The sequence below is a fragment of the Sporothrix brasiliensis genome, assembly GCF_000820605.1.
Source record: "Sporothrix brasiliensis 5110 chromosome Unknown Cont18, whole genome shotgun sequence".
Classification (NCBI taxonomy): Eukaryota; Fungi; Ascomycota; class Sordariomycetes; order Ophiostomatales; family Ophiostomataceae; genus Sporothrix; species Sporothrix brasiliensis.
In genome coordinates, this window is record NW_024467137.1 from 374269 (window position 1) to 396416 (window position 22148).

At 58.4% G+C, this 22148-nt stretch overlaps 7 protein-coding genes across 7 annotated transcripts in view; 5 read left to right on the plus strand and 2 right to left on the minus strand.

Moving 5' to 3' along the window:
- SPBR_09076 (adenylosuccinate synthase) overlaps positions 1-666 on the plus strand; it is a gene marked incomplete at both ends in the record, with an annotated part of 2006 nt that extends 1340 nt beyond the window's left edge. The window contains one exon of the mRNA XM_040767202.1: positions 65-666. Within this exon, the coding sequence (XP_040619076.1) occupies positions 65-666 (602 nt within the window). The remainder of the gene's footprint in view (positions 1-64) is intronic.
- Positions 667-1936: 1270 nt separating this feature from the next.
- Positions 1937-3511, plus strand: SPBR_01629 (actin filament organization protein app1; the record flags this gene model as incomplete). Its single annotated transcript, XM_040759939.1, has 1 exon — positions 1937-3511. The coding sequence occupies one exon, from the start codon at positions 1937-1939 to the stop codon at positions 3509-3511; it is 1575 nt and encodes a 524-aa protein (XP_040619077.1).
- Positions 3512-4545: 1034 nt separating this feature from the next.
- On the plus strand, positions 4546-8439 carry SPBR_01228 (26S proteasome regulatory subunit N2; the record flags this gene model as incomplete). Its single annotated transcript, XM_040759539.1, has 2 exons — positions 4546-4685; positions 4743-8439. 2 exons carry the CDS (start codon positions 4546-4548, stop codon positions 8437-8439), a joined length of 3837 nt encoding a protein of 1278 aa, XP_040619078.1.
- A 4011-nt stretch (positions 8440-12450) lies between these two features.
- SPBR_01275 (uncharacterized protein) lies at positions 12451-15594 on the minus strand (the record flags this gene model as incomplete). Its single annotated transcript, XM_040759586.1, has 1 exon — positions 12451-15594. One exon carries the CDS (start codon positions 15592-15594, stop codon positions 12451-12453), a length of 3144 nt encoding a protein of 1047 aa, XP_040619079.1.
- Positions 15595-16511: 917 nt separating this feature from the next.
- On the minus strand, positions 16512-16899 carry SPBR_09098 (uncharacterized protein; the record flags this gene model as incomplete). The annotated part of the gene is made up of 4 exons (XM_040767224.1): positions 16512-16530; positions 16585-16657; positions 16718-16812; positions 16859-16899. The coding sequence occupies 4 exons, from the start codon at positions 16897-16899 to the stop codon at positions 16512-16514; spliced, it is 228 nt and encodes a 75-aa protein (XP_040619080.1).
- Positions 16900-17424: 525 nt separating this feature from the next.
- Positions 17425-19155, plus strand: SPBR_01559 (protoheme IX farnesyltransferase; the record flags this gene model as incomplete). The annotated part of the gene is made up of 1 exon (XM_040759869.1): positions 17425-19155. One exon carries the CDS (start codon positions 17425-17427, stop codon positions 19153-19155), a length of 1731 nt encoding a protein of 576 aa, XP_040619081.1.
- A 405-nt stretch (positions 19156-19560) lies between these two features.
- SPBR_01434 (uncharacterized protein) lies at positions 19561-21706 on the plus strand (the record flags this gene model as incomplete). Its single annotated transcript, XM_040759745.1, has 3 exons — positions 19561-19675; positions 19854-20554; positions 20732-21706. The coding sequence occupies 3 exons, from the start codon at positions 19561-19563 to the stop codon at positions 21704-21706; spliced, it is 1791 nt and encodes a 596-aa protein (XP_040619082.1).
- Positions 21707-22148: the final 442 nt, after the last annotated feature.

Here is a 22148-nt window from a genome sequence, read left to right on the forward strand (position 1 = left end):
CCCCCCACTTCCCCCCCCCCCCCCCCCCCCCACGCCCTTCCCCCCTAACCACCCCCGACTGCAGTGCTCGACATCGACTACGGCACGTACCCCTACGTCACGTCGTCCAACACCAGCCTGGGCGGCTGCATCCAGGGCCTGGCCCTCAGCCCCTTCAGCCTCAAAAACGTCATTGCCGTCGTCAAGGCGTACACCACCCGCGTCGGCGGCGGGCCCTTCCCCACCGAGCAGCTCAACGACGTCGGCACCAAGCTGCAGGACATTGGCGGCGAGATCGGCGTGTCCACCGGCCGCCGCCGGCGCTGCGGCTGGCTGGACCTGGTCGTCCTCAAGTACTCCATGGCCGTCAACCACTACACGACCATCAACCTGACCAAGCTCGACGTCCTCGACACCTTTGCCACCATCCGCGTGGCCACGGCCTACGTCACGCCCGACGGCCAGAAGCGCACGACCTTCCCGGCCGACCTGGGCGAGCTCGAGACCTACGAGGTCGAGTACGCCGATTTCGAGGGCTGGCAGACGTCGACGAGCGGCGTGCGGGACTGGGACAAGCTGCCCGCGCAGGCGCAAAAGTACATTTCGTTTATCGAGGAGTTTGTCGGCGCCAAGGTCGCGTACATTGGCACGGGCCAGGACCGGAAGGACATGATTATTCGGCAATAGGCCGACCGAAGGGGTGTTGCGACGGACAGGAGGACGCAGAACACGACAAAAGACAAATAAAAAAGAAAGATACAAAGACATAAAGACGAGAAAGGGCATTCAACAGCAGGCAAAACCTGTACACTGTCCTCGACGCAGGCACAGCAACGACACCACGAGTGAAGACACTCGAAATGTGAGACAGACATAAAATAGAGACTCGACGAAACGAGCAATGAATCTAACAGCATGGACAATGAAGAAGACGAAGCACAGCATACTGGTGGCCGTGGAGGGTCTCGTATTCCCGCATTCTGATTCGCCCACAAACCAAAACAGGCGAGGTAGAACAAGGCTGCCACACAATTTCCTTGGATTAACGTCACAACCCCAAGTCAAAAGGCTGTCGTGTGATTGAGCAGCCTGACCCCGACCCTGCCGCCATGATGTGCACACCCATTTTCCAGAGCGAGCGTCGACACGTCCTCGCTGCCTTGACTTTTCGATAGCTAGTGAAAACGACCAGCAAAAAGCCGACGATCGACAGAATAGCCTCCGTCACTTGACAGGGATTATGATCTGAGAGTAAAGCCATCACACACCTTGTCCGAAGCAACCCTGCAAGTCCTCCCCCTCCACAACCCCGCTTATGACGCTCACAGCTGGGAATCTCTTCTCCCCAAAACCCCCAACCTCCTCCCAATCGTCACTATTTTTCTTGGCCCTCCTCCCTCCCCCTCCGTCTGCCCTCGGCCCTACGCACAGCCTATGCATCTCAGCTGCTGCATGGCAGACGATGGTGCCGTTTCCTGCAGCACACCGATTCTGTCAGCTGACGGAGTGCCAGGAAGAAGGTGTGGTAATTCCTGCGTACACGGAAAACGTAGCATCAAAAAGTCCAAATCCCAGTCGATGTGATATGCAATATTTGATACGTTCAGCTCGAACCATCTGAGATCCTTCAGTTTTATTTTATTCATATTCACATTTATCGTTCCCGCCCTTCCTCGTAAAAGAAGTGTCCCCTTCAGCTTTGAAACGTCGTCGCATGAAGAAGCTGAAAACACGATAACGAGCTGATAAATCGCACACCTACCCCTGCCTTGTGATTCACCCCTACTCTGGCATCCCAACTCGTTACTTTCACATTTCAACGTCGCTTGTCCTCGTCGTATTTTGACTCCCCAGTGACCTGCCGTTAGCACTTCAGCACAGCAACCATCATCTCGGCAGCCTCGCTGTGGCTGTTCCAAATAACCAAATCAAACAGCTCTTCTACCCCCCGCTCGACATGTCCTCGTCCACCTCTGCCGGCGAGGGCGACCAGTCCAAGCGCCAGGCACTGACCAACGCGGCCTCCCGCGCTGTCCACCGCCTCAGCGCCGCCGCCGAGGCCGAAATCGCCGAAATCGCCAAGCGCCACCACCCGTCCGCCGCCAACGCCTACCGCCTGCAGCTGCTCACGCGCCAGCAGCGGCAGTTTGCCGACCTGGAGGCGGCGCTGCCCGACCGCAGCAGCGCCTGGGGGTTTACCGGAGGCGCCGAGGACGGCGCGCCGCTGTCGCTGCGGCCCTCGGCCCTGCTCGCATCGGGCGGCCGCCTCCTGCAGTCCGTCTCCAAGGCGTCGGCCCAGTCGTCGCGCGTCGCCGACCTCCTGAGCTACCTCGGCAAGCGCAACCCGGCACCACAGCCGATCACGGACAAGGACTGCGTCTGGCTGCTCGACAACGTCGCCTTTGTCGACGCCGCCACGGGCGACTACCAGGCCGAGTACGTCGTCGCCGTCATGGCGCAGCACCCGACCTGCAAGGTTGTCGACGCGGTGCGTGCCGTCGCGGACACGCTGGGGCGCGGGGCCCTGGACGACGCCGCCCTCAAGACGATTGAGGAGCGCATCGTTCCGTTCCTGCAGGACATCCTGCCGGGCCGCCAGGTGGCCGCCCTGCACGGCGAGGATTGGCGGCTGCTGTTCAGCCCCGGCGGCCGCAACGGCCTGAGCAGCGACGTCCGCCGGCTGCCGGGCGCCAAGCCGGGCGCGCTGGTGCCGACGCGTGCCGAGGTGCCGGCCGGCGTCAACGGGATGCTGGAGATGCAGACGTTTTACACGGCCAAGACGAACGGCGCCGGCGACGCAAGCCATACATCGCTGCGCGAAAGGCACTGGGGCGTCATTTCCGACATTGACGACACCATCAAGCTGACGCAGACCAGCGACCCCATTGGCATCCTGCAAAAGACCTTTGTCGACCCGGCCACGCCCATCGAGGGCATGCCCCCGCTCTACCAGTATATCCAGGCGCGCATGGGCGACGCCGCCCCCTTCTTCTACCTGTCGGCCTCGCCCTACAACCTCTACCCCTTCCTGCACGGCTTCCGCCGCCAGTTCTACCCGCACGGCATGCTCGTCCTGCGCGACGCCACCCTCATGAGTGTCTCCGGCCTGCTGTCCACCCTCACCCTCGGCACCCAGGCCTACAAGGTCGACCGCATGCACAAAATCCACGGCTGGCTGCCCGACACGACGTTTGTCTGCATCGGCGACTCCACCCAGAGCGACCCGGAGGCCTACGGCGAGATCTACCGCACCTTCCCCGGCTGGGTCGGCCTGATTCTCATTCGCAAAGTCACCGACATTGCCGCCCTCGGCATGGAAGAGAAGAACGACCCGGACCGCTTTGACAAGGCCTTTGAAGGCGTGCCCAAGGACAAGTGGCACGTCTTTGAGCACCCGCACCAGTGCTACGCCCTGGTGCAGCAGGCCGTGGGCACCGGAACCGCAGCAGAAGCCGTTGCAGCAGCGGCGGCGGCGGCAGCAGAGGCAACGACGAGTCAAACAGCCACAGCAAGTGCAGGTGACGATGAGTAGGATGGGAACCTGTTGATTCGGCGATTGGTTTGGATGAATTTGGTTTAATTGCCTTTACGACGTGTATGAATAAACTGATTTATGAGCAGAGTTGTCTGTGTTACTGAATCAGGGGTATTTAATATTTGACATGATTAGTTTATATTTCATATTCAGTTTCATGGAATAATTTAATTTCGAATTGTTAAACAAAAAAAGAAAAAAGAAAAAAAAAAGAAAAAAAAAGAAAATTAATATCCAAAAAATAGTATCATAAAAGCTTCTGTCAGAATCTTTAAAAAGAAAAATCAGTTCACAGAAGATGCCACCAACCCCCCCTCCAAGAAAGAATCATAAAATAGCTAGTAATTTCCTCAAGCCTCCGTCATGGGGTGGACATCCAAGGATCTGGGAGGCTAAACTGTGGATTCGAAGCTGCGGAGTTGCCCAATGTACTTTTTTTTAAACACCACAATGTGACGCGGATCTTGCTCACCAAAACCAACTTGACGGCTCCATTAATACTTGTGTTTTTCTCGTGATATCACCGTCATCTTGAGCCTCAAACAGCAAGCCATAAAAGTGGAGACGGCGACCAGAGTGTCCTTGCATGTGGGTCCATACCGTGTTTTGAAAGCACGTGACCTTGCCGGACAAAATTGTGGGCCGTTTGCGTCAAAGTGCGTCGTCTAGGCAGAGCTGTGCCTGACGTGGAAGCTACCTGGCGCGTTGCTCTGCCTTTTGCCTTCTGGCTTCTCTCCTGACGATGCCCACCTAAGCCCTCATTTCCCACCAAAACACGCGCAACCTCGCATCTCCATCCTTCCCGCCATCGACCATCGACCATCGACAGACTCCTCCGACTGTCGTTGCTGGCTTCAATTGTGCGGTTGGGATCCTTTCCGACGTCGTTTTCTCTTGCATCTGCAGAATTTTCTCGCCATAATTCGCCACATCACATCTTCGATTCTTTTGCATCGTCACATCACACATCGCCGTCACAACAAACCACAACAAAGACAGCCACCTCTGCTTCTCCCCCTCCCCCTACCGCCATGCCTGGCCTCATCACCGCCACGGGCGTGCTCGGCTTCCTGGCCGATGAGGAGCCCGAGCTCAAGGTCTTCGCCCTCAACACGCTCAACGATGACATCGACACCGTCTGGACGGAAGTCGCTGGCGCCGTCAGCCAAATGTAGGCTTTTGACCCTTCACCTTTGCACGTTCCCCCGGCACCTACTAATGAACCCAGCGAGGCCCTCTACGAAGACGAAGACTTCCCCGAACGCCAGCTCGCCGCCCTCGTCCTCGCCAAGGTCTACTACCACCTGCAGGCTTACAGCGAGAGCATGACCTTTGCCCTTGCCGCCGGCGACCTCTTCAAGCTCGACAGCCCCGGCGAGTTCGAGCAGACCATCATCTCCAAGTGCATCGACCAGTACATTGCCGGCTGCATCGCCGACCACCGCCCCGCCCTGCAGGCCAAGACCGACCTCCCCTCCCTCGAGACGGCCCTTGGCGGCCTCGACAGCTCCACCCTCCTCTCGCCCACCACGCCCTTTTCCCAGTCGACCCTGCCCTCCAAGTCCCTGCTGTCGCGCGACTCCGTCGACAACACCATCTTCGACCCATCTTTTGAGCCCGCTGTGGCCAAGGACGGCGCCCCGCGCTCCGGCTCCATCATTGCCCTGCCCGACCAGGCCACCAAGACGGCCCTCGAGCACGTCATTGAACATCTCTTTGCCAGCTGCCTCAAGGATGGCCGCTACCGCCAGGTTGTTGGCATTGCCGTCGAGGCCAAGAACCTCGAGGTGCTGCGCCGCGTCATCAAGCGCGCGAGCGACGACGCCAAGGCGGCGGCCGGTGGCAAGGGCAAGGCTGCGGCGCCGACCGAGCCAGCGCCGGCCGACGAGCTCATGGAGTACGTGCTGGGCATCTGCATGGACATTGTGCAGGAGCGCAGCTTTCGCACCGAGATCCTGCGCCTCATCCTTGACCTGTTGAGCGACATCCCCAACCCGGACTACTTTGCCATTGCCAAGTGCGTTGTCTACCTCAACTCCGACGAGGAGGCCACGCATCTGCTGCGCCAGCTCGTGGAGGTCGACAACCGCGAGTCGCTGGCCATCGCCTACCAGATCGCCTTCGACCTCTACGACAACGGCACCCAGGAGTTCCTGGGCAAGGTCATCAAGGCCCTGCCGGCACCGCCCCCGGCCAAGGAGGAGGACGCCGAGTCGAAGACCGAGGAGGCCAAGAAGGACAAGGACGGCGAGCGTGACGAGGACGGCGAGGACGCGGCCGAGTCGGATGCGCTGCTGAAGGACGACGACAAGAGCACGGCCACCGCGCCCGTGTCCGAGACGACCGTCGACGAGGAGCAGGTCAAGGCCTACGCCAACATTCGCGAGATCCTGGTCGGCACCAAGACCACCAAGCTCAACGTGGAGTTCCTGTACCGCAACAACCACGCCGACATCAGCATCCTGAACCGCGTGCGCGACTCCCTCGACGGCCGCAACTCCATCTTTCACACCGCCGTCACCTTTTGCAACGCCTTCATGAACGCCGGCACCACCCACGACAAGTTCTTCCGCGACAACCTCGAGTGGCTCGGCAAGGCCGTCAACTGGTCCAAGTTCACGGCCACCGCGGCCCTCGGTGTCATCCACCGCGGCAACATCACCCAGGCCCGCAAGCTGCTCGAGCCCTACATGCCGCGCATCGGCCAGCTGACCCAGGGCAGCCCCTTCAGCCAGGGCGGTGCGCTGTACGCCTACGGTCTGATCCATGCCAACCACGGCGCCGACGCCCTGGACTACCTCAAGAACGTCTTTGCCGGTGCCGAGGACGAGTACATCCAGCACGGTGGCGCGCTCGGCCTGGGCATTGCCGGCATGGCCACGGGCGACGAGGCGATTTTTGAGAGCCTCAAGAACGTCCTGCAGACCGACTCGGCCCTCAACGGCGAGGCCGTCGGCCTGGCCATGGGTCTGATCATGCTGGGCACGGGCAACGCCGCCGCCCTGCAGGCCATGTTTGCGTACGCCCACGACACCTCGCACGAGAAGATCATCCGCGGCTGCGCCCTCGGCATGGCGCTCATTATGTTCGGCCGCCAGGAGAGCGCGGACAGCATGGTTGACGCGCTGCTCAACGACCCGGACCCGACGCTGCGCTACGGCGGCATCCTGACCGAGGCCCTGGCCTACTGCGGCACCGGCAGCAACAAGGCCATCCGCAAGCTGCTGCACACCGCCGTCAGCGACACGAGCGACGACGTGCGGCGCATTGCCGTCATGAGCGTCGGCTTCATCCTGTTCCGCAAGCCCGGCAGCGTGCCCCGCATGGTCGAGCTGCTGTCCGAGTCGTACAACCCGCACGTGCGCTACGGCTCCGCCATGGCCCTCGGCATCTCGTGCGCCGGCACCGGCCTCGACGAGGCCATTGATCTGCTGGAGCCCATGATGAAGGACCCCACGGACTTTGTGCGCCAGGGCGCGCTGATTGCGCTGGCCATGATTCTGGTGCAGCAGAACGAGGCCATGAACCCCAAGGTCGCCGCCATTCGCAAGACCCTGAAGAAGGTGGTGGGGGATCGCCACGAGGACGCCATGACTAAGTTTGGTGCGTCGCTGGCGCTCGGCATCATCGACGCGGGCGGCCGCAACTGCACCATTGGCCTGCAGACGCAGACGGGCAACCTCAACATGGCCGGCATTGTCGGCATGGCCGTGTTCACCCAGTACTGGTACTGGTTCCCCTTTACGCACTTTTTGTCGCTCAGTTTCAGCCCGACGTCCATTATTGGCCTGGACCACGAGCTCGAGATCCCCAGCTTCTCGTTCCACTCGGCGACGCGGCCCAGCCTCTTCGACTACCCGCCCGAGCAGGAGGTCAAGGCCGAGGAGGGCCCCGCCATGATCGCCACGGCCATTCTGTCGACGACCGCACAGGCCAAGCGCCGCGCCCAGCGCAAGGAGCGCGCCGCGCGCCGCGAGAGCATGGACATTGACACGCAGCCGCCCGCGCCACCGAGCGCCAAGGTGGCCGCCGCCATCTCGAACATGGCTGCGGCCAAAGCGGCCGAAGCAGCGGCCAAGGCGGCGGCCGCGGCCGAAAACGAGTCGGCCGTTGCCGACGACAAGATGGACGTCGACGAGGACAAGCCCAAAGAGGACAAGGAAGACAAGGAGGAAAAGAAGGACGAGGACAAGGACGACAAGGACGAAAAGGACGACAAGGATGACAAGGACGAGAAGAAGGACGACAAGGAGACCAAGAAAAAGGCCGAAAAGGAAAAGGTCGGCTACGACATCCTCAACATGTCCCGCGTGCTGCCCGGCCAGCTCAAGTACATTAGCTTCCCGGCCGGCCGCTACCGTCCTGTCAAAAAGCCGACGGGCGGCCCGCTGCTGCTGATTGACACCGACCCCAGCGCGGCCAAAGACCTCATTGAGGAGAAGCTCAAGAAGGTCACCATTGAGAAGGCCCCTGTCGCTGGTGCCGGCGGTTCGGGTGCGAACGGTGCCGGCGGTGCGGGCGGCCGCCAAGGCATGATGCGCGACCTCACGCAGGCCCTGGGAGGCGGCCCTGGTGATCTCCGCGCGATTACGGATCTGCTTGGTGCCGCAGGCGCAGGCCGGGCCGGCCGTGGCGGCGCGGCGGGTGCCTCTGGTGCCGGTGGCCCCAACGGTGGTGGCAGTGACGCCCAGGCCGCGCGTAACGCCGCACGACTTTTTGGTGGCATGTTCGGCGCCGAGGGCGGCTTGGGCCTCGACGACATGGACGATCTCGACGAGGCGACGCACGCCGCGATCCGCGAGAGCGGCGCCGCCGCCGCGGCGGGTGTGCTGACGGCGGTGGACGAGGACGGCGAGGGCGACGAGGAGGCCGTCGTGCCGGACGACTTTGAGTACTTTACCGAGACAGAGGAGGATGACGAATAAGCAATTGCCCTGCGAGGAGTGGCCCGGGCCAAAGGCCGAGCCTCTTGTGCTTGTACTTTTTATTTCTTTCCTTTGTCTGTATATTAATCACCATACAATAAACACAAATACACAATGCAGAGCTACAAGCTTGATAGAATCGAATTGTATAAATTATTAAAGTTATTTGGGGGTTTGCTGACTTGCGTCGTCTATTTCTTGCACTCCTTGTCAAAACCACAGCCGTGCAGGACTGCATCCTTACGTCCTTTTCGTTCAATGGTCACCCGGTGCCACGCCGTCGCCAGGTTGCCGCGCACATTGTAAATCCCGTCGTGCCGCTCCGGCTGCGTATTGTACGCGTTGTCGGTGGCCTTGACGACAACTTCGGCGGGCGACGCGTCGCCGCCCAGCAGCAGCCCGTCGTACCGCCACCGCTTCCAGGCAAAGTCGCGCCGGCCGCGGGCGACAATGTTGCCCTTTTGGCGGTCGGTCTCGTCGTCGTAGCGGGCCTGCTTCTGGTCCAGCAGCGTCGCCTGGTCCCACGTGCGCCCGCCGTCGACGCTAACGTCCACGCGCACAATTTCGCGGCCGCCGCCCGAGTAGGCGTAGCCGGTGGCCGTGACAGGCGTCGCGTCCTTGTCCTTGGGGCTGGCGTGCTGCTGCTTCCACTCCGCCTGCCACGCCGCCAGGTCGCGCACGCCAGGCGCGGCACGGCTGCCTAGGCCGGGTGATGGTGTGGGTGTCTCCCTCTGCGGGAGACTGCCGTCTTTGATCGCTTTGTTGATCGCGCTCTGGCCGACCCATACGCCCGTGATGGCGCTCGTCACGGGCATTTCTTGGATCGCCGGGTACCGGTCCCAGTCGGGCGCAGCGCCCTCGTTGGGGCCGAACAGCTTGTAGTCCCGGCGCTGCCACTGACTCGGCGACTCCTCGTCCGACACGACAATCTTGGACAGCCATTTGACAGACCGGGCGGCTACAAACCCAGGCACAATGGCGCGCAGCGGGTACCCGTGGTCGCGCGGCAAGGGCTCACCGTTCATGGCATAGGCCAACAAGACCTCACCGCGCGGGTCGAGCGCCGTCGGGAGCGGGATGCTGGCGGCATAGGCTTCCATGCCGTTAAGTTGGACGTGCAAGCCGTCTGGTGGTACATCGTCGCTGTCGTTGTTGTTTTTATGTTCCGCCTTTGGCCGGCCGTCGTTTCGAGCTGCGCGCAGACCGGCATCGGCCAAAACATCCCGCAGGAGCACGCCCTCCCACACAGCGTTGCTGATGGCACCGGTGCCCCACTGCAGACCATTTGTCTTGCCCACCGCCCGCGTCATGTCGCTCCGCCGGTTGCCCGAGCACTGCAGCACGGCCGTCACCTTGTGCGGCCGAAACCGCGTGCGAAGTTCGTCTAGCGTGTACGCACGCACGTCGCCGTCCGGCAGCTCGACTGTCAGTTTGTGCTGGTCGGCCTCAGCGCCCTCGACGACTGGGACCCACATGTGGTTGCGCACATAGAACAGTTCGTTGGGCGTGGTAAAGTCACGAGTAAGCTGGGGAGGCGCGGGCTCGGCATTGCACGGTTTTTGGGTCAAGACCACGAGCCGTTTATCACGCGTCGGATCGTCGGCAAACGGGTCCTCGACGGCCTCGCCGGCGGCAATCTTGGGCTGGCCGCTGGTGTCTAGGTCGAGCATATCGACGAAACCGATGAGGTAGCTGTCCAAGATTTCCCGGACATGGGGCGCCTTGTGGATGGTAAAAATGGCCCAGTACGGATCGATAGAGTGGCCGGCGGCTCGTAGGATAACATCGCCGCCCGGGTGAGCCGCAACCCAGTCGGTAATGTCATAGACCTTGTCGCCAGACGTGACCCAGGGACTACCCGAGTTGGCGTCATGTTTGCGGACGTCGGCGAGGCGGAAGCGCGGCAACGACGGGTCCCGCTGGTCGCCGCTGGTAGAGGGCGGCGGTGGAGGCGGCGCATCGCCTGTGTTGATATCCTTTGAGCCATCATGGGCGTGTCCGCTGTCGTGCTCGTCGTGGTGGCCGATGTGGACAAGGGACAGCGGTTGGGAGAGGGCAAGAAGGACAGACACAAGGCTCACGCCAGCGTAGAGGGTGAACTTGCCCTGGTCGTTGCGTCTGGGGCCATCATGAGAGCTGCTGTTTGATTCATCGCGTCCTTGGTGGTGATTTCTGTCGTGATTTGTTTGGCCGGTTGGCTTGTTGTTGTGGGTGTCCGTTGCGTATCTCCGACCGCTGTGTATTAGTGGCGGGAGTGGAGTGGATGTGGTAAATAGGGCTGGCAGCTGTCCAAGCGGCTGTAGCCTCCGGGGTGCATCGCGGAAAGATTGCTGTGATTTTTGTATTGTCGGTGAGGCTGAGAAAGAGGCAAATGGTTGCTGTCGAACAGCAGTAGCTTGCGCAATTGAAGTCCTGCTACATAGTGACCGCGACGATGAGATATGCAAGCGGTTTGCTATTCGCACTGCGTTTGGCGTTGTGTTTGCTGCCATCGCTCTGTTTTGTGCTCGCTTGGCGAGTTCATCAGTCCAGAAGTTGGGTTGAAGTAATTAGATGGGCGAGAGATTGGAAGAGTAAATAGGTAAATAAGTAAATAGGTAAGAAGTAGGGAGTCGTGACGAGTGGCCAAGGCAGGAAGGCGCGTTGTCAGATCAAAGTGGCTGTGAGGAAGGTGCAAGGGATGGGATAGGCTTTGGACAGCAAAGATGCCGGCAGGGCAGGCGACAGCCGTTGGTTGATGGGAGGGAAGGTGCGAAGGGCAGTGCCGCTGGTCAGAGTCCGGCTAGAAAAACTATTTTGAACACATAAACCAGTTCCGACGACCGCGGATGTCTTATCGGACAGACGGCGTTCGTGTTGGTGCTCGTGCCACCTTTGGCTTGTTGTCTCGGTGTTCGCTGACAGAATACAGCGCGTACGGACGGCGTATTATTGGCGACGCGGCGTTGCTCGAGACTCACCCATACAGCTTCGGTCTGGTGCTTTAACCTGCATCCTGTCCCTGGCTCGTCATATGCAAGAAGGAAGAACCTGATTTGACAGAGTTGATAATGGACGAGACGAAATAAATGTGGTGATACAAGGTGCAGTGTTCTGTACGGAGTAATTACTTGAGATGTGGAGATGAGAGACAGAGTGGATCTTACAGGGCGCTGAGGTCACGCGAAGCATGTGCACGGTCAGACGGTGAAGCGAGGCGCGATATGGAAGGAGCTGTCGAGGTACCTGATCAAATAGAGAAAAAGGCAAGGACGTCCGATATAGCACTTCACGTTCACTTGTCGCCTTCCCGATAGGGTGTTTTGAACGTAATTTTTACTTAATTGGCAGGAGAGTCTCAGTACTGGTCTTGCCAACAGTCGCACTTTCCAACGGGGACGGTAGACCGACGCTGGCCGATGGGTCTCATGACGTCGGCGTGTCGCGGTGTCGCAGTGTCTTTAGCGTGGCGCGGAATAGGTTGTGGAAAAACTAGGCCTGGAATGAGTGGAAATTGGCGCGGCGCCTGGGCGGCTGCGAATACGAGACGGCCACCGGCTGACCAGCGAGGCTGTCGGCCAGAAAAGAGTTTGCGATGCAATTCAACGGTTCAGTTCCAATACATTCACGTCACTTTTATGGCCAGCTTTTGCTAACAGACGATGTGCTCATAAAATATTATTTGTCTGCACTACAGCCACTGTATCAATGCATCAATCACTAACATTACAGGGCTCTCACTTGTATTGATCGCCACCATCGGACAGGCCAGACGTGAAATGGACAAAATAAACTTCGAATACGGGAAATAAATACGAAGGTTCGTTCTAAAAACCGGGTCATCAAGGTACGAATTAGCATGAAATACAATTTAGTTGTGCTAGAAACCCGAACAACCAAAGAAACTTGCTCAAGACCCGCCCCGTATCCGCGCCTACCACGGCTGTCGGCTGCACCCGAGCGCCGCTGTGCGCTGCCCTACACCGCGCTACACCACGTTACACCCGCGTCCGCGGCCGCCACTACGGCTTTTCAAGCCTCCAGAGCCGGCGTTGTGTTCCGCGACCGCCCTCGTCTCAGGGTGCTAGCGGCCGAGCCGGCCGTTTTCACGGCTTCTGCGGCCTTTCCCTTTCCCTTTGCCTTTGCCTTTGCCTTCAGTGATGCTTTGGCAATGGTCACAGCTACAGGCGCTGCACTCTTGTCCTGTCGCAGCCGCACTGCCTTGGCCGCCCGTCCACGCGCTTCGCGAATGACACGCAGCTGTTTGCCCGTCGGGTCGGTCGGGTCGCGGTCGTACTCGGGCACGGCCGACTGTCGGAGCTGGTCATCGTCGTCATCGTCCTCGTCCCCAGCGGCACTTTCCTTCTTCCCAGGATGGTAGGAGGGGTCGCCGGCCTTTTTCTTTGGCGTGGCCTTCTTTCTTCGGCCAACCTCCTCCTCCTCTTCCTTACCCTCCTCTCCCTCCTCGGCATCATCCTCCTCTTCCCCCTTTGGTGGCTTGTAGGATGGATCGGCGACTTTGGGTGCCGTCGCCCGCTTGCGCTTCTTGCCTGCAGACGCACCCGAGAACACACTATCGTCGTTCGCATCGACTTTGCTAGGGGTACGGCTGCGGCTGCGGAGCGGTCTGTTTCTGTCCGTGGGCACCTCTGCCTCTGCGCCCAACTGGGACACACCCTGCTCCTTTTTCAGGATGCTGTGTTGTTCCACCATGTGCCGCAGCTTGTCCTCGATGGTGTCGTGGAACGCAAACTTGTGTAAACAGGATGAACAGATGTTTAAGGACGCCAAGTCCGTTTCTGGGTCGGTACCATCCACGGTTGTTGGAGTGGAGGATATGCTTGCGAACAGAGACCTGCGTGGTGGTCCGTAGCTGTACGGCATCGATTCCAAGTTTTTGTATGAATCCTGGTAGCCCCAGATCCCTTTCCGGTATATGTCCGCTTCATGCCAATCGGCCTCCTTTTCACGCGTCACCCAGACTTCCGGCCCGACAATTTGGTTGCACACAGCCTGCCACTCGTTCTCCGTCGTCTTAGCAGACAGCAAGAATTCGGGCCGGTTGCTGCCGTCGCGCTGGCGAATCCAAATGTGATTGAGATCACGTTTGCTCTCGACACTAGTGCAAAACCGCTTGTCTTGGTACTCCTTGTACTCCTCGTAGTCTGGATCGTTGGCGTCGTCATGGATGGCACCCAGGATGGCCTTAACACCGTTAAAGAACGTCTCATACGGGCCATCAATTTCAAAGGCAAAGGAGGCGGTCTTGTCGCCTGGCCTCTCCACGTGAGCCGTGTATGTCGAGTAGTTAGGCTGGATTGACACAATGGATGGTGGGTCACGGTACCCGGTTGTGGTCAGCTCCAGCGACGAGCCAGAGGTTGGCAGTGCCGGTACTGTCACGAACCATGCTGCGGGGTCCCAAATTGCGCCCCCAGACCAAACGTTCACATCCTTGAGAAGGCGGCGCTCCTCGGCGGTGGTGCCAGCTGTCAGCACGCGGTCAATGCAGCGAGCCAGTGTAGTGTGAAAATGTTCCTGGATGCCACTTATGGGTTCGCTGTCGGTGACTTCAGGTCCGACTGCTTCAGACGCATCGCTGCTTAGGCCTGGCAAGAAAACGCAGACTGTCCATCGGGGCAATGGCTCCATGTCAAATGTCGCGTACCGCGAATGGCGGTCCATACCGTCATAGGTCGATTTAAATAAGTTGCCGGCCAGCGAATCGGCAACTTGCTGAAAATGTGCAGAAGTAAAACCGAGGCCGCCATAGGTTGTGAAGGGAACGAATGGAGCCGCTGGGCCAGACCGCCAACCCCCATCGTGCAAACCCATGCGTGAGTGGGCCACAATGGAACCGGGTGTGCCCGAAGCAAGGGCGTGGCCGGCACCGGGTGTGAGAATGCGTGCTGCAACCTGCATCCAGCGACCATATTGATTGGAGCCCAGCCGATAGCGCGCCGTGTAGACATTCGGAGATCCTATACGTATCTTCTCGCGGTATTCAATGTGGATGGGCAGATACGCAGCATCTCCAGAGTCTTCCCTGCGACCGCTCAACGCCGACCCGTTGACGATGCATTTTACCAGGTAGGGCGATGGTCGCCAGTGCCAAAGGTCGGCAAGCTGCTGGTCAGGGGCATGGACGAATGGTACGAGTAAACCGTCATCGTCTTCGCGTTTGTCGGGAATTTCTCTGCGGCCGTGGCGCGATTCTAGGATCGATAGGCGGATCTTGTCAAACGCGAAGGGACCCGAACCCTCATCGGGCCCATGCTGGCTGAGGCCGTGGTAAGTCTCTTGGACGACTGCTGCATGGTATCCGCCGACGTACCCTTTCAACAGAGAGATGCTGATTTTCTGGGTCGCACCCATGAGACGGAACACGGCGTCAACAAACGTCATGGGGTCTGCCAAGTCAAAACGAACGGCACCTTGGTAGCCGTACAAGAATGCACGGGTGGTCCGCACCGAAAATGTCTTGCCGAACGACCCGACACGGACTGTCTTCATTCTTTTGACCACCTCTGCACCGCCAAGAAGACGAGGAGCAGTTCTCGCAGGAATTGTCAAAGTGACGGGCTCCGCATGGTCTTGGTCTTCGCCCGTCTCTGTGATGTCCGAATCCGAAAATGCATCCGAGTCCCCCCACGGCATCGGGGAAATATCGGCGCCGTTGGTGTTATCGGTGCTATTGAAGTCATCTCTGACTTCCAGTGGCGGCACCGGAACACCAAAGTAGGACATAGCAAGCGTCATGGCTTCGACATGTGTCCGGTTGAGAGGCGTGGCGGCAGGAAGGCAAAAGCCACCGTCAGAAGGGGCCATCTGCAGGCGTCGCTTCGTATAAAACTGACGGTGCTCTTGTTGCAGCCGGTACAGCACCGCGTTTTGGTCACGAGAGACGGCAAACAACAGATCGCGCTCGTTCTGCGAGAGCCCTGCTTGCATGGCAAGCTCCTGCAAGGTCACAGGGTTGTCCTGGTCTTCCAGACGAGCTCGGAGTGCGGCAACGAGCTCAACAAAGTCAGGGTCATCAGAACGGATGGATGACCGCCGGCGGTGAGGCGAGGACGTCGGCGACGGCGGGGGCAGACCGCTGATGCCGTCACAAAACTCGACGCCCATCTCACTAGTTTTGGACTGCGGCGTGGAAAACGAGGGCCACCAGAACATGCTGACGATGAATAACGAAATGTGGATTGGGGTAATTGGTTAAGATGGCAACGAGAGGGATGTTCGGAAGTGTAAATTGTTCTCCGGGAGAATTTGTGAAATAAGACACAAGTGAAACATAGACGAACGGACACGATGCGCATAAAGTAGAGGAAGAACAGAATGAAGGTCCAAGATAAATAAGGTCTGCGGGCACAAAGTAGAACATACTTACCGGTTCTCATCTTCAAAAAAAACAAGGCCATTTGCGTGCCACAAGACGCCTAGAATTGATCTCCATCTATTCTTCCATCCCTTTGATGGTGGAATGTATCTCACCACACAAAGAAAGGAACGGTTGTGCCTCAAGAGGTTATGTTGGGCGAAGAAAATTTCCCAAGACGGACAGTTTAGCAAACTATAGGAGACTTGTATTCCGGTTGCGTCGAAGCCCAGTTGGTAATTTCTTTGTTTTGCTCTGCTGTTGTCAAGCGGCTTCAGATTGGGAAGCGATCCTCGGGCTCGATGCGGACACAGGGCTGAGGTGAACGCTCTCTGCCATCTAAGGGTGCAGCGTTGGAAAGTAGCACGTCTGAAAGAAATGAATCAAGAATATTGATCCAAAGCCGGGCTGTGTTTTGACGCCGCTTAGGCGCCAGGGTCGCAAGGATTCATCTGTTGGTTGTTGTCTTTGTTGGCCATTGCAGGCCTGAAGAAGTGGCGCTAACGACTTACAACAATTGCAACGCTCTTATTTTGACGAAAACGGACCAGCAGATGAACAGCATTCTCTTCACAAAGCAGGATAGGAGGCCGTAGCATTGCGGCCGAGAAGGAAAACTTGCAAAGTTGAGCCGCCACTGCGAGGGCGTTGCGCAACCTGGCAGAGAAAGAACTTGGCTCGATGGGAGAGCAAGAGTCTAGCAGGCGAGTGGGATTCAAGCCCCAAGGCGAGATCTAGTATGGTTAGAAGACAGCACATTATGGGCCATAACGGCCAATGCTATTGACGAGATACCGTATTGTTTGCTGTCACCACTCCGTCCGATGAGATCATCGCCGAACAGGACAAACGGCTTGAGGGCTACAAATAAAGTCAGCCAACTTGACCACGGTTGTTTTGGCCACAGATAAACAGACATACTCATATTTTCGACGGCCATATTGGCTTCGAGCGAGTCGACAAAAAGCGACGGCTTCGGCAGCCTCAGCCGTGCCGTCAACTGTCGCTCCGCTATCCTGTTAGCCGGCCTGGTGAGAGGGCGCAGTTTGAAAACAAACAAACCGCCGCGCGTTGAATGTGATGATGTCAGAAAGCAGCGACATTGGAGCTGGAAATTGGAAAAGGACAAGAAAAAAAAGTACAGATATTAAGCCCCTGAATTTTGCAAAATCTTGTGGTTTTCCTAGCTGAAAAGGGCAGTTGTACATTCGCACCTTCCTTCAGTCTGCTCGACTCGAGGATGCTGGACAGGAAGCTAACTGCACTACTCAATTTATGGCCTTGGGTCGCTTTACACATGGCTTTCCCCCGCCACAACTATGGCTATTGACACGGTCTTGCTAACGGTTAGCCAATAATACGTCTCGATTGCATCCAATGGCCCCACTCCGGAGCTTTCATCGGCAGCTGCATGGGACGGACTTATCTGATTGGCGGAGCGGGGTTCGTGCGGTTGGGCTTCCCAATGGCCAAAGGGAAAAAAAGCGACGCAAAAGCCGACCGCGATCATACCACGACCTGATCTCACGACCACACATTCTTGTCAACTGCCTTTCCCACCAGCATCCGTCGCTTCCTCCAATTCTCTTGAGAGAATGCGTCGTCGCGGCCGTGGCGTGTAGACAACAATGCCGCCGCCAGGCCAAGTATTGCCTCTGCTCCGCAAGGGCGGATGCGCTGTCGCATCGAACCTGACATTGCGGACGGCAGCAAATACAGGCACATGCCGACAGGTGTGGCCGGCGCGGCCGCAAACACAGACAATACACGCGCCGCAGTTATTATTACGACCTCTACACCGCCACCATGGCTTTTCGACGTCACGACGGGCACCCTCTGCTTCGGCAACAGCCGGAGGCCGTGGACAGCGTGACGGATCTGCTTCTTCAAACAGCGACAACGCCACGCCATTCCAAGACGAGCACCTGAAGAAGAGCTACTTCCTGTCCAATACGCTCATGGACCGTGTGGCCGGCCTCAGCCCCGGATCGTCTCTTTCCAACTCCCCCACCCCCCACAACCCGCACGCCAACGCCGAGGCCCTTCCACATCGCCGGCGCCAAGCCGCACGACGGCAAGCCAAACTGGCTGCTGCTGCTGCTGCGTCGTCCACTTCGTCCTCGACTGTGCCCCCCTCGGCCGTCTCCCCCGAAGAAACCTCTTCCGCCTCCCACTTCGCCCCCTCCTCTCCTTCCGACCTTCCCGAAAACGCCTCCGCCATCCTCAGTGACATGGCCGCTCGCCAGCCCACAACATCGATTCGGCGCCTGGCATCGTCGCTGCTCTCGCTCGCCAAGCCGCGACTGACCGTGCTTGTCGTGCTGACGGCCATGGCGCCGTATGCGCTGTACCCGGTACCGTCCTTCTTGACCAACGGCCTGCTCGAGACGACGCCCTCCCTCTCGCCGCTGACCCTCTTGTTTCTGACAACGGGCACCGCGCTCTGTTCGGCCTCCGCCAATGCACTCAACATGCTGTACGAGCCCGACACGGACGCGCGCATGTCGCGCACGCGCAACCGGCCGCTCGTGCGCATGCTCGTCAGCCGCCGCGCTGCGCTCTTGTTTGCCGTGGGCTGCGGCGTGGCCGGCGTGGCCGCTCTGCAGTGGGGTGTCAACCCCACGGTGGCGTTCCTGGGCGTCGCCAACATTGCGCTCTATGCCGGCGTCTACACCCCGATGAAGCGACTGAGTGTCCTCAACACGTGGGTCGGCGCCCTCGTCGGCGGCATCCCGCCGCTCATGGGCTGGGCCGCGGCCGCCGGCGAGTCCGCCGCCACGTCGTCGGCCCGCGAGCTGCTGTTTGCGCCCGACGGCTCGAGCGCCGGCGGCTGGCTGCTGGCCGCGCTGCTGTTTGCGTGGCAGTTCCCGCACTTTATGGCGCTGTCGTGGGCCGTGCGGCACGAGTACCAGCGGGCGGGCCTGCGGATGCTGGCGTGGGTGAATCCGGCGCGCAACGGGCGCGTGGCCCTGCGGTACGCCGCCGCGTTCTTGCCCATCTGCGTCGGGCTGTGCCTTGCCAACGTCACGTCGTGGAGCTTCGCTGTCACGAGCCTGCCCGTCAACGTGTGGCTGGTGCGCGAGGCGTACCAGTTCTGGCGCTTCGAGGGCCACCAGGGCTCCGCGCGGCGGCTGTTCTGGGCGAGCGTGTGGCACCTGCCCGCGCTGATGGTGCTGGCCCTGCTGCAAAAGAAGGGCATGTGGACGCGCGTCTACCAGAGTGTGTTTGGACAGCCCGTGCTGGACGACGACGACGAGTTGGACGACGACGACGACGACGACTACCTCTGGGAGGACGAGGTCAAGACGGGGTCTGTCCCGGCCGTCGTGCCAGGGGCTGCCTCGCCGACATCCAAATAGCAGAGCTATATTATACCGTCATGAAGACCAATAATTATTGCATAGTAGAGGGACTGTCACATATGAGCAGGTGTTTGTTTGCATTGTACGATAGCAGGTGGTTGGTAGGCATCAAAAGGAGCATCTTGGCTGGATAATTGTTCCGTTTTCTTAATTTTGTTACATCCAATCCCTATGTCCTGTCTTGCATTTCTACAGGCATGCCAGCCTTGTCCCGTGCGCCATTGTGCCTGTGCCCTCCTGACCTGCAGTGACGCCCCGTTATCACCCGCTACGGTGGTCAGGAGCCACTGGTCCCCCACGTATCCAGCCAGCAACTATCGGCACGCGTTGTCATGTTTCCCTGTTGACTTCCAAAAAACAAGCAACGTCCGAGGTACATACCACAGGACGACAATACACATCATGTCCGACAGCACAGATGGCGAAAGCGAGGAGGATGCGCTCGACTGCTACATTGTCCGGGCGCGATGTGGACTGTGTCGATTCCTCTTCGAGAAAGGCGACAGAGTGGTGACCGGTTCGTGCCTTTCTCCGTTCCCTCGTCCAGCAGTTTCATGAACTCCTCTTCGACATCGTGAACATATCTAACGATTTCTTTCCACCCTTTAAACTTTTTTTTCGTGTATTCTATCCAGATGCTGGTGGCCATCGCTCAAAGCCATATCCTTACTTGTTTACAAATTATTGCGAGACAGACGAAGACGCCGGCATCCAGATCTGTTTCCGCTATGACTGCGATGCACCCGACGAGGGCCAGCGACCAGCAGCCGCCTACCACGAGACGTGTCTTGGATTATGGGGTCCCGAGATGCCCGCATGGGGCGCTGACGATTTCTCCGCAGCCGCAATCTACACTTTCAAGCCGTCGTTCCTGGACGACCAACGTCGGCGGGACCGGATACGACGTTTTCTGTGCAAAAAACTGCGCAGCCTGTACCCGTCCGCCCGTCTCCCGCTAGAAGTCTGGCATATGGTGGCGACCGACGAGTTGGTCCGTATGTGCGCTGTGTACAGCATCATCGATCTGTGGCAGAGGAGGAACAGCAGCAACGTGGAGCTAGACATGACACGAGACATTTGGGCGCACTACATGTACATCGAGGGTGTGCGATATATCGAGCGCCTGACGAATACACCTCCGGCCGATGACGATGGGCCCAGATACGACAATGCTCCTGCTGTTGCGCGACTTGTGGATGAAAGGAAAGTGTCAGATTACACAATTTTGTACGTGCTCGAAGACTATCTTGGCATCCGGCAGCTGGTGGCTGCTACGTCGAAGCGCGACCTTTCTGCGCTGACCGTCGCGTCCGTGAACACGGCCGATGGACGGGATAACATGTGGTGGAGGATGGTACCAATCCAGCAAGGAGAAGTGCTACGGGCGGTTACAGATGTGAGTGCCGCATCCGAGTCTTGTGTCTTGCCTTGGGCGGCTCTCCCTGACTATCCCTGACTACTCTAGTTTTGCTAACAAAGGCGGTGATCACGATAGGGCTTAAAGATTCGGCATATTACAATAGGCGGTGAAGCCTGCATACCCAGCGACGGGCAATACCAACCACCGCCCAAGTCTGTTGTCTGGCGAGCCCCGATGACGCCGTCCAGGATCGCGGCCATGCGTTTTGTGGACTACGCGCCGTCCGGCCGCATGGACAAAGAATGGGGTGACTGGCACATGGAATCGACTGTTTTGAATGCTCCACGTGTAGTAGGCTATTCTGCGTTTTGGTTTGGTCATCTACTGGGCCTGCGTGCTCATTACGGTAACGAGAAGGACCTGTCGTTTTACGACCAGTACGACATCCCCGAGTTCCTTGGGTTCTGCGTCTTCATCTATTTCCCGCTGGCGAAAGGGGAACGTCTCGCCGAGGTCTTTGGCCGCCGAGGAGGCCAGGACAACCACATGGGCCTCCTTATTCGGACCAACCGCGGCCGAGATATGGTCCTTGGGCCAGATCTGCCGCAATACCATGACCACTTCCAGCACCTACGCTTCCGGCATATCTGCAGTTTACCGAGCGACAGGCCAACACGCGTGCACTACAACGCCTCGCCGCGTGGCGTACAGCGACTTGTCTTTGAGGATGCCAATCCTGCGAGTCACCCCGCTGTCCAGCCCGCCAGGATTCTCCAGGACCCGAGCTTCTCGTCCGCGGGCATGTACTTTGCCTCCACTGTTTGCCTCGATGGCGCAGTCCGTGCCACGCCATCATACAAACAGCAACTCTACCTGGAGTGCCACTTTATGATCTGCGGTCTCCTGTTCGAATACCTCGACGAAAGCCGGCCACATGTCGCCCTTGGTGAATTCCGCCTGGACCATGTTGGCAAGCCGATCAGCTTGTTGGACGTGGATGCGCTATATTTCGGCTACTCTTGCGAAGGGAAAACAAGCTCACATCTAACAGAAATCGTAACCTCGCGGCGGCCAGATACTCCTACGATGACGTGGGTGCGGATTCCTCTCAGGGGATATGCCGAGATGTGGTTCGAGGGCCTTCACTCTTTCCTTTCTCACTACAACACAGCTCCGATAGATTGCTAATATCAACCTCCTCCTCGCTTTACATGGTAACAACAAAGAACGACCATCTAGTATACACAAGTATGATCATGCCTAATCTTAGCTGTTATGTTTCTACTGCTTTTGAGTGGATATCAGCAGTCGGTTCAGGCATTTTACTCTTCTCAACGCCGACCAAGCGAGCTTTTTTGTGTGATCGATTTGACACCGTTGGCCTAGCTGCCATTATCCTGCATCGATTTAACCGGCAACGTTGTAACTATACCCTTTACTTTTGTACCGTCGTGAGATTTCTCGGAAATAATATCCTTTGCAAACGACTAGAATACACAAATTAAAATTCAAGAACTGAATAATGGTGTGCACGTTGTCGGATGTTTCAAGATCTTGTCAAATTGGTTCAGATTCGGGTGTAGTAAAAGTAAATTGCATTGTTTAAATAACTGTACGTAGCAATGGAATT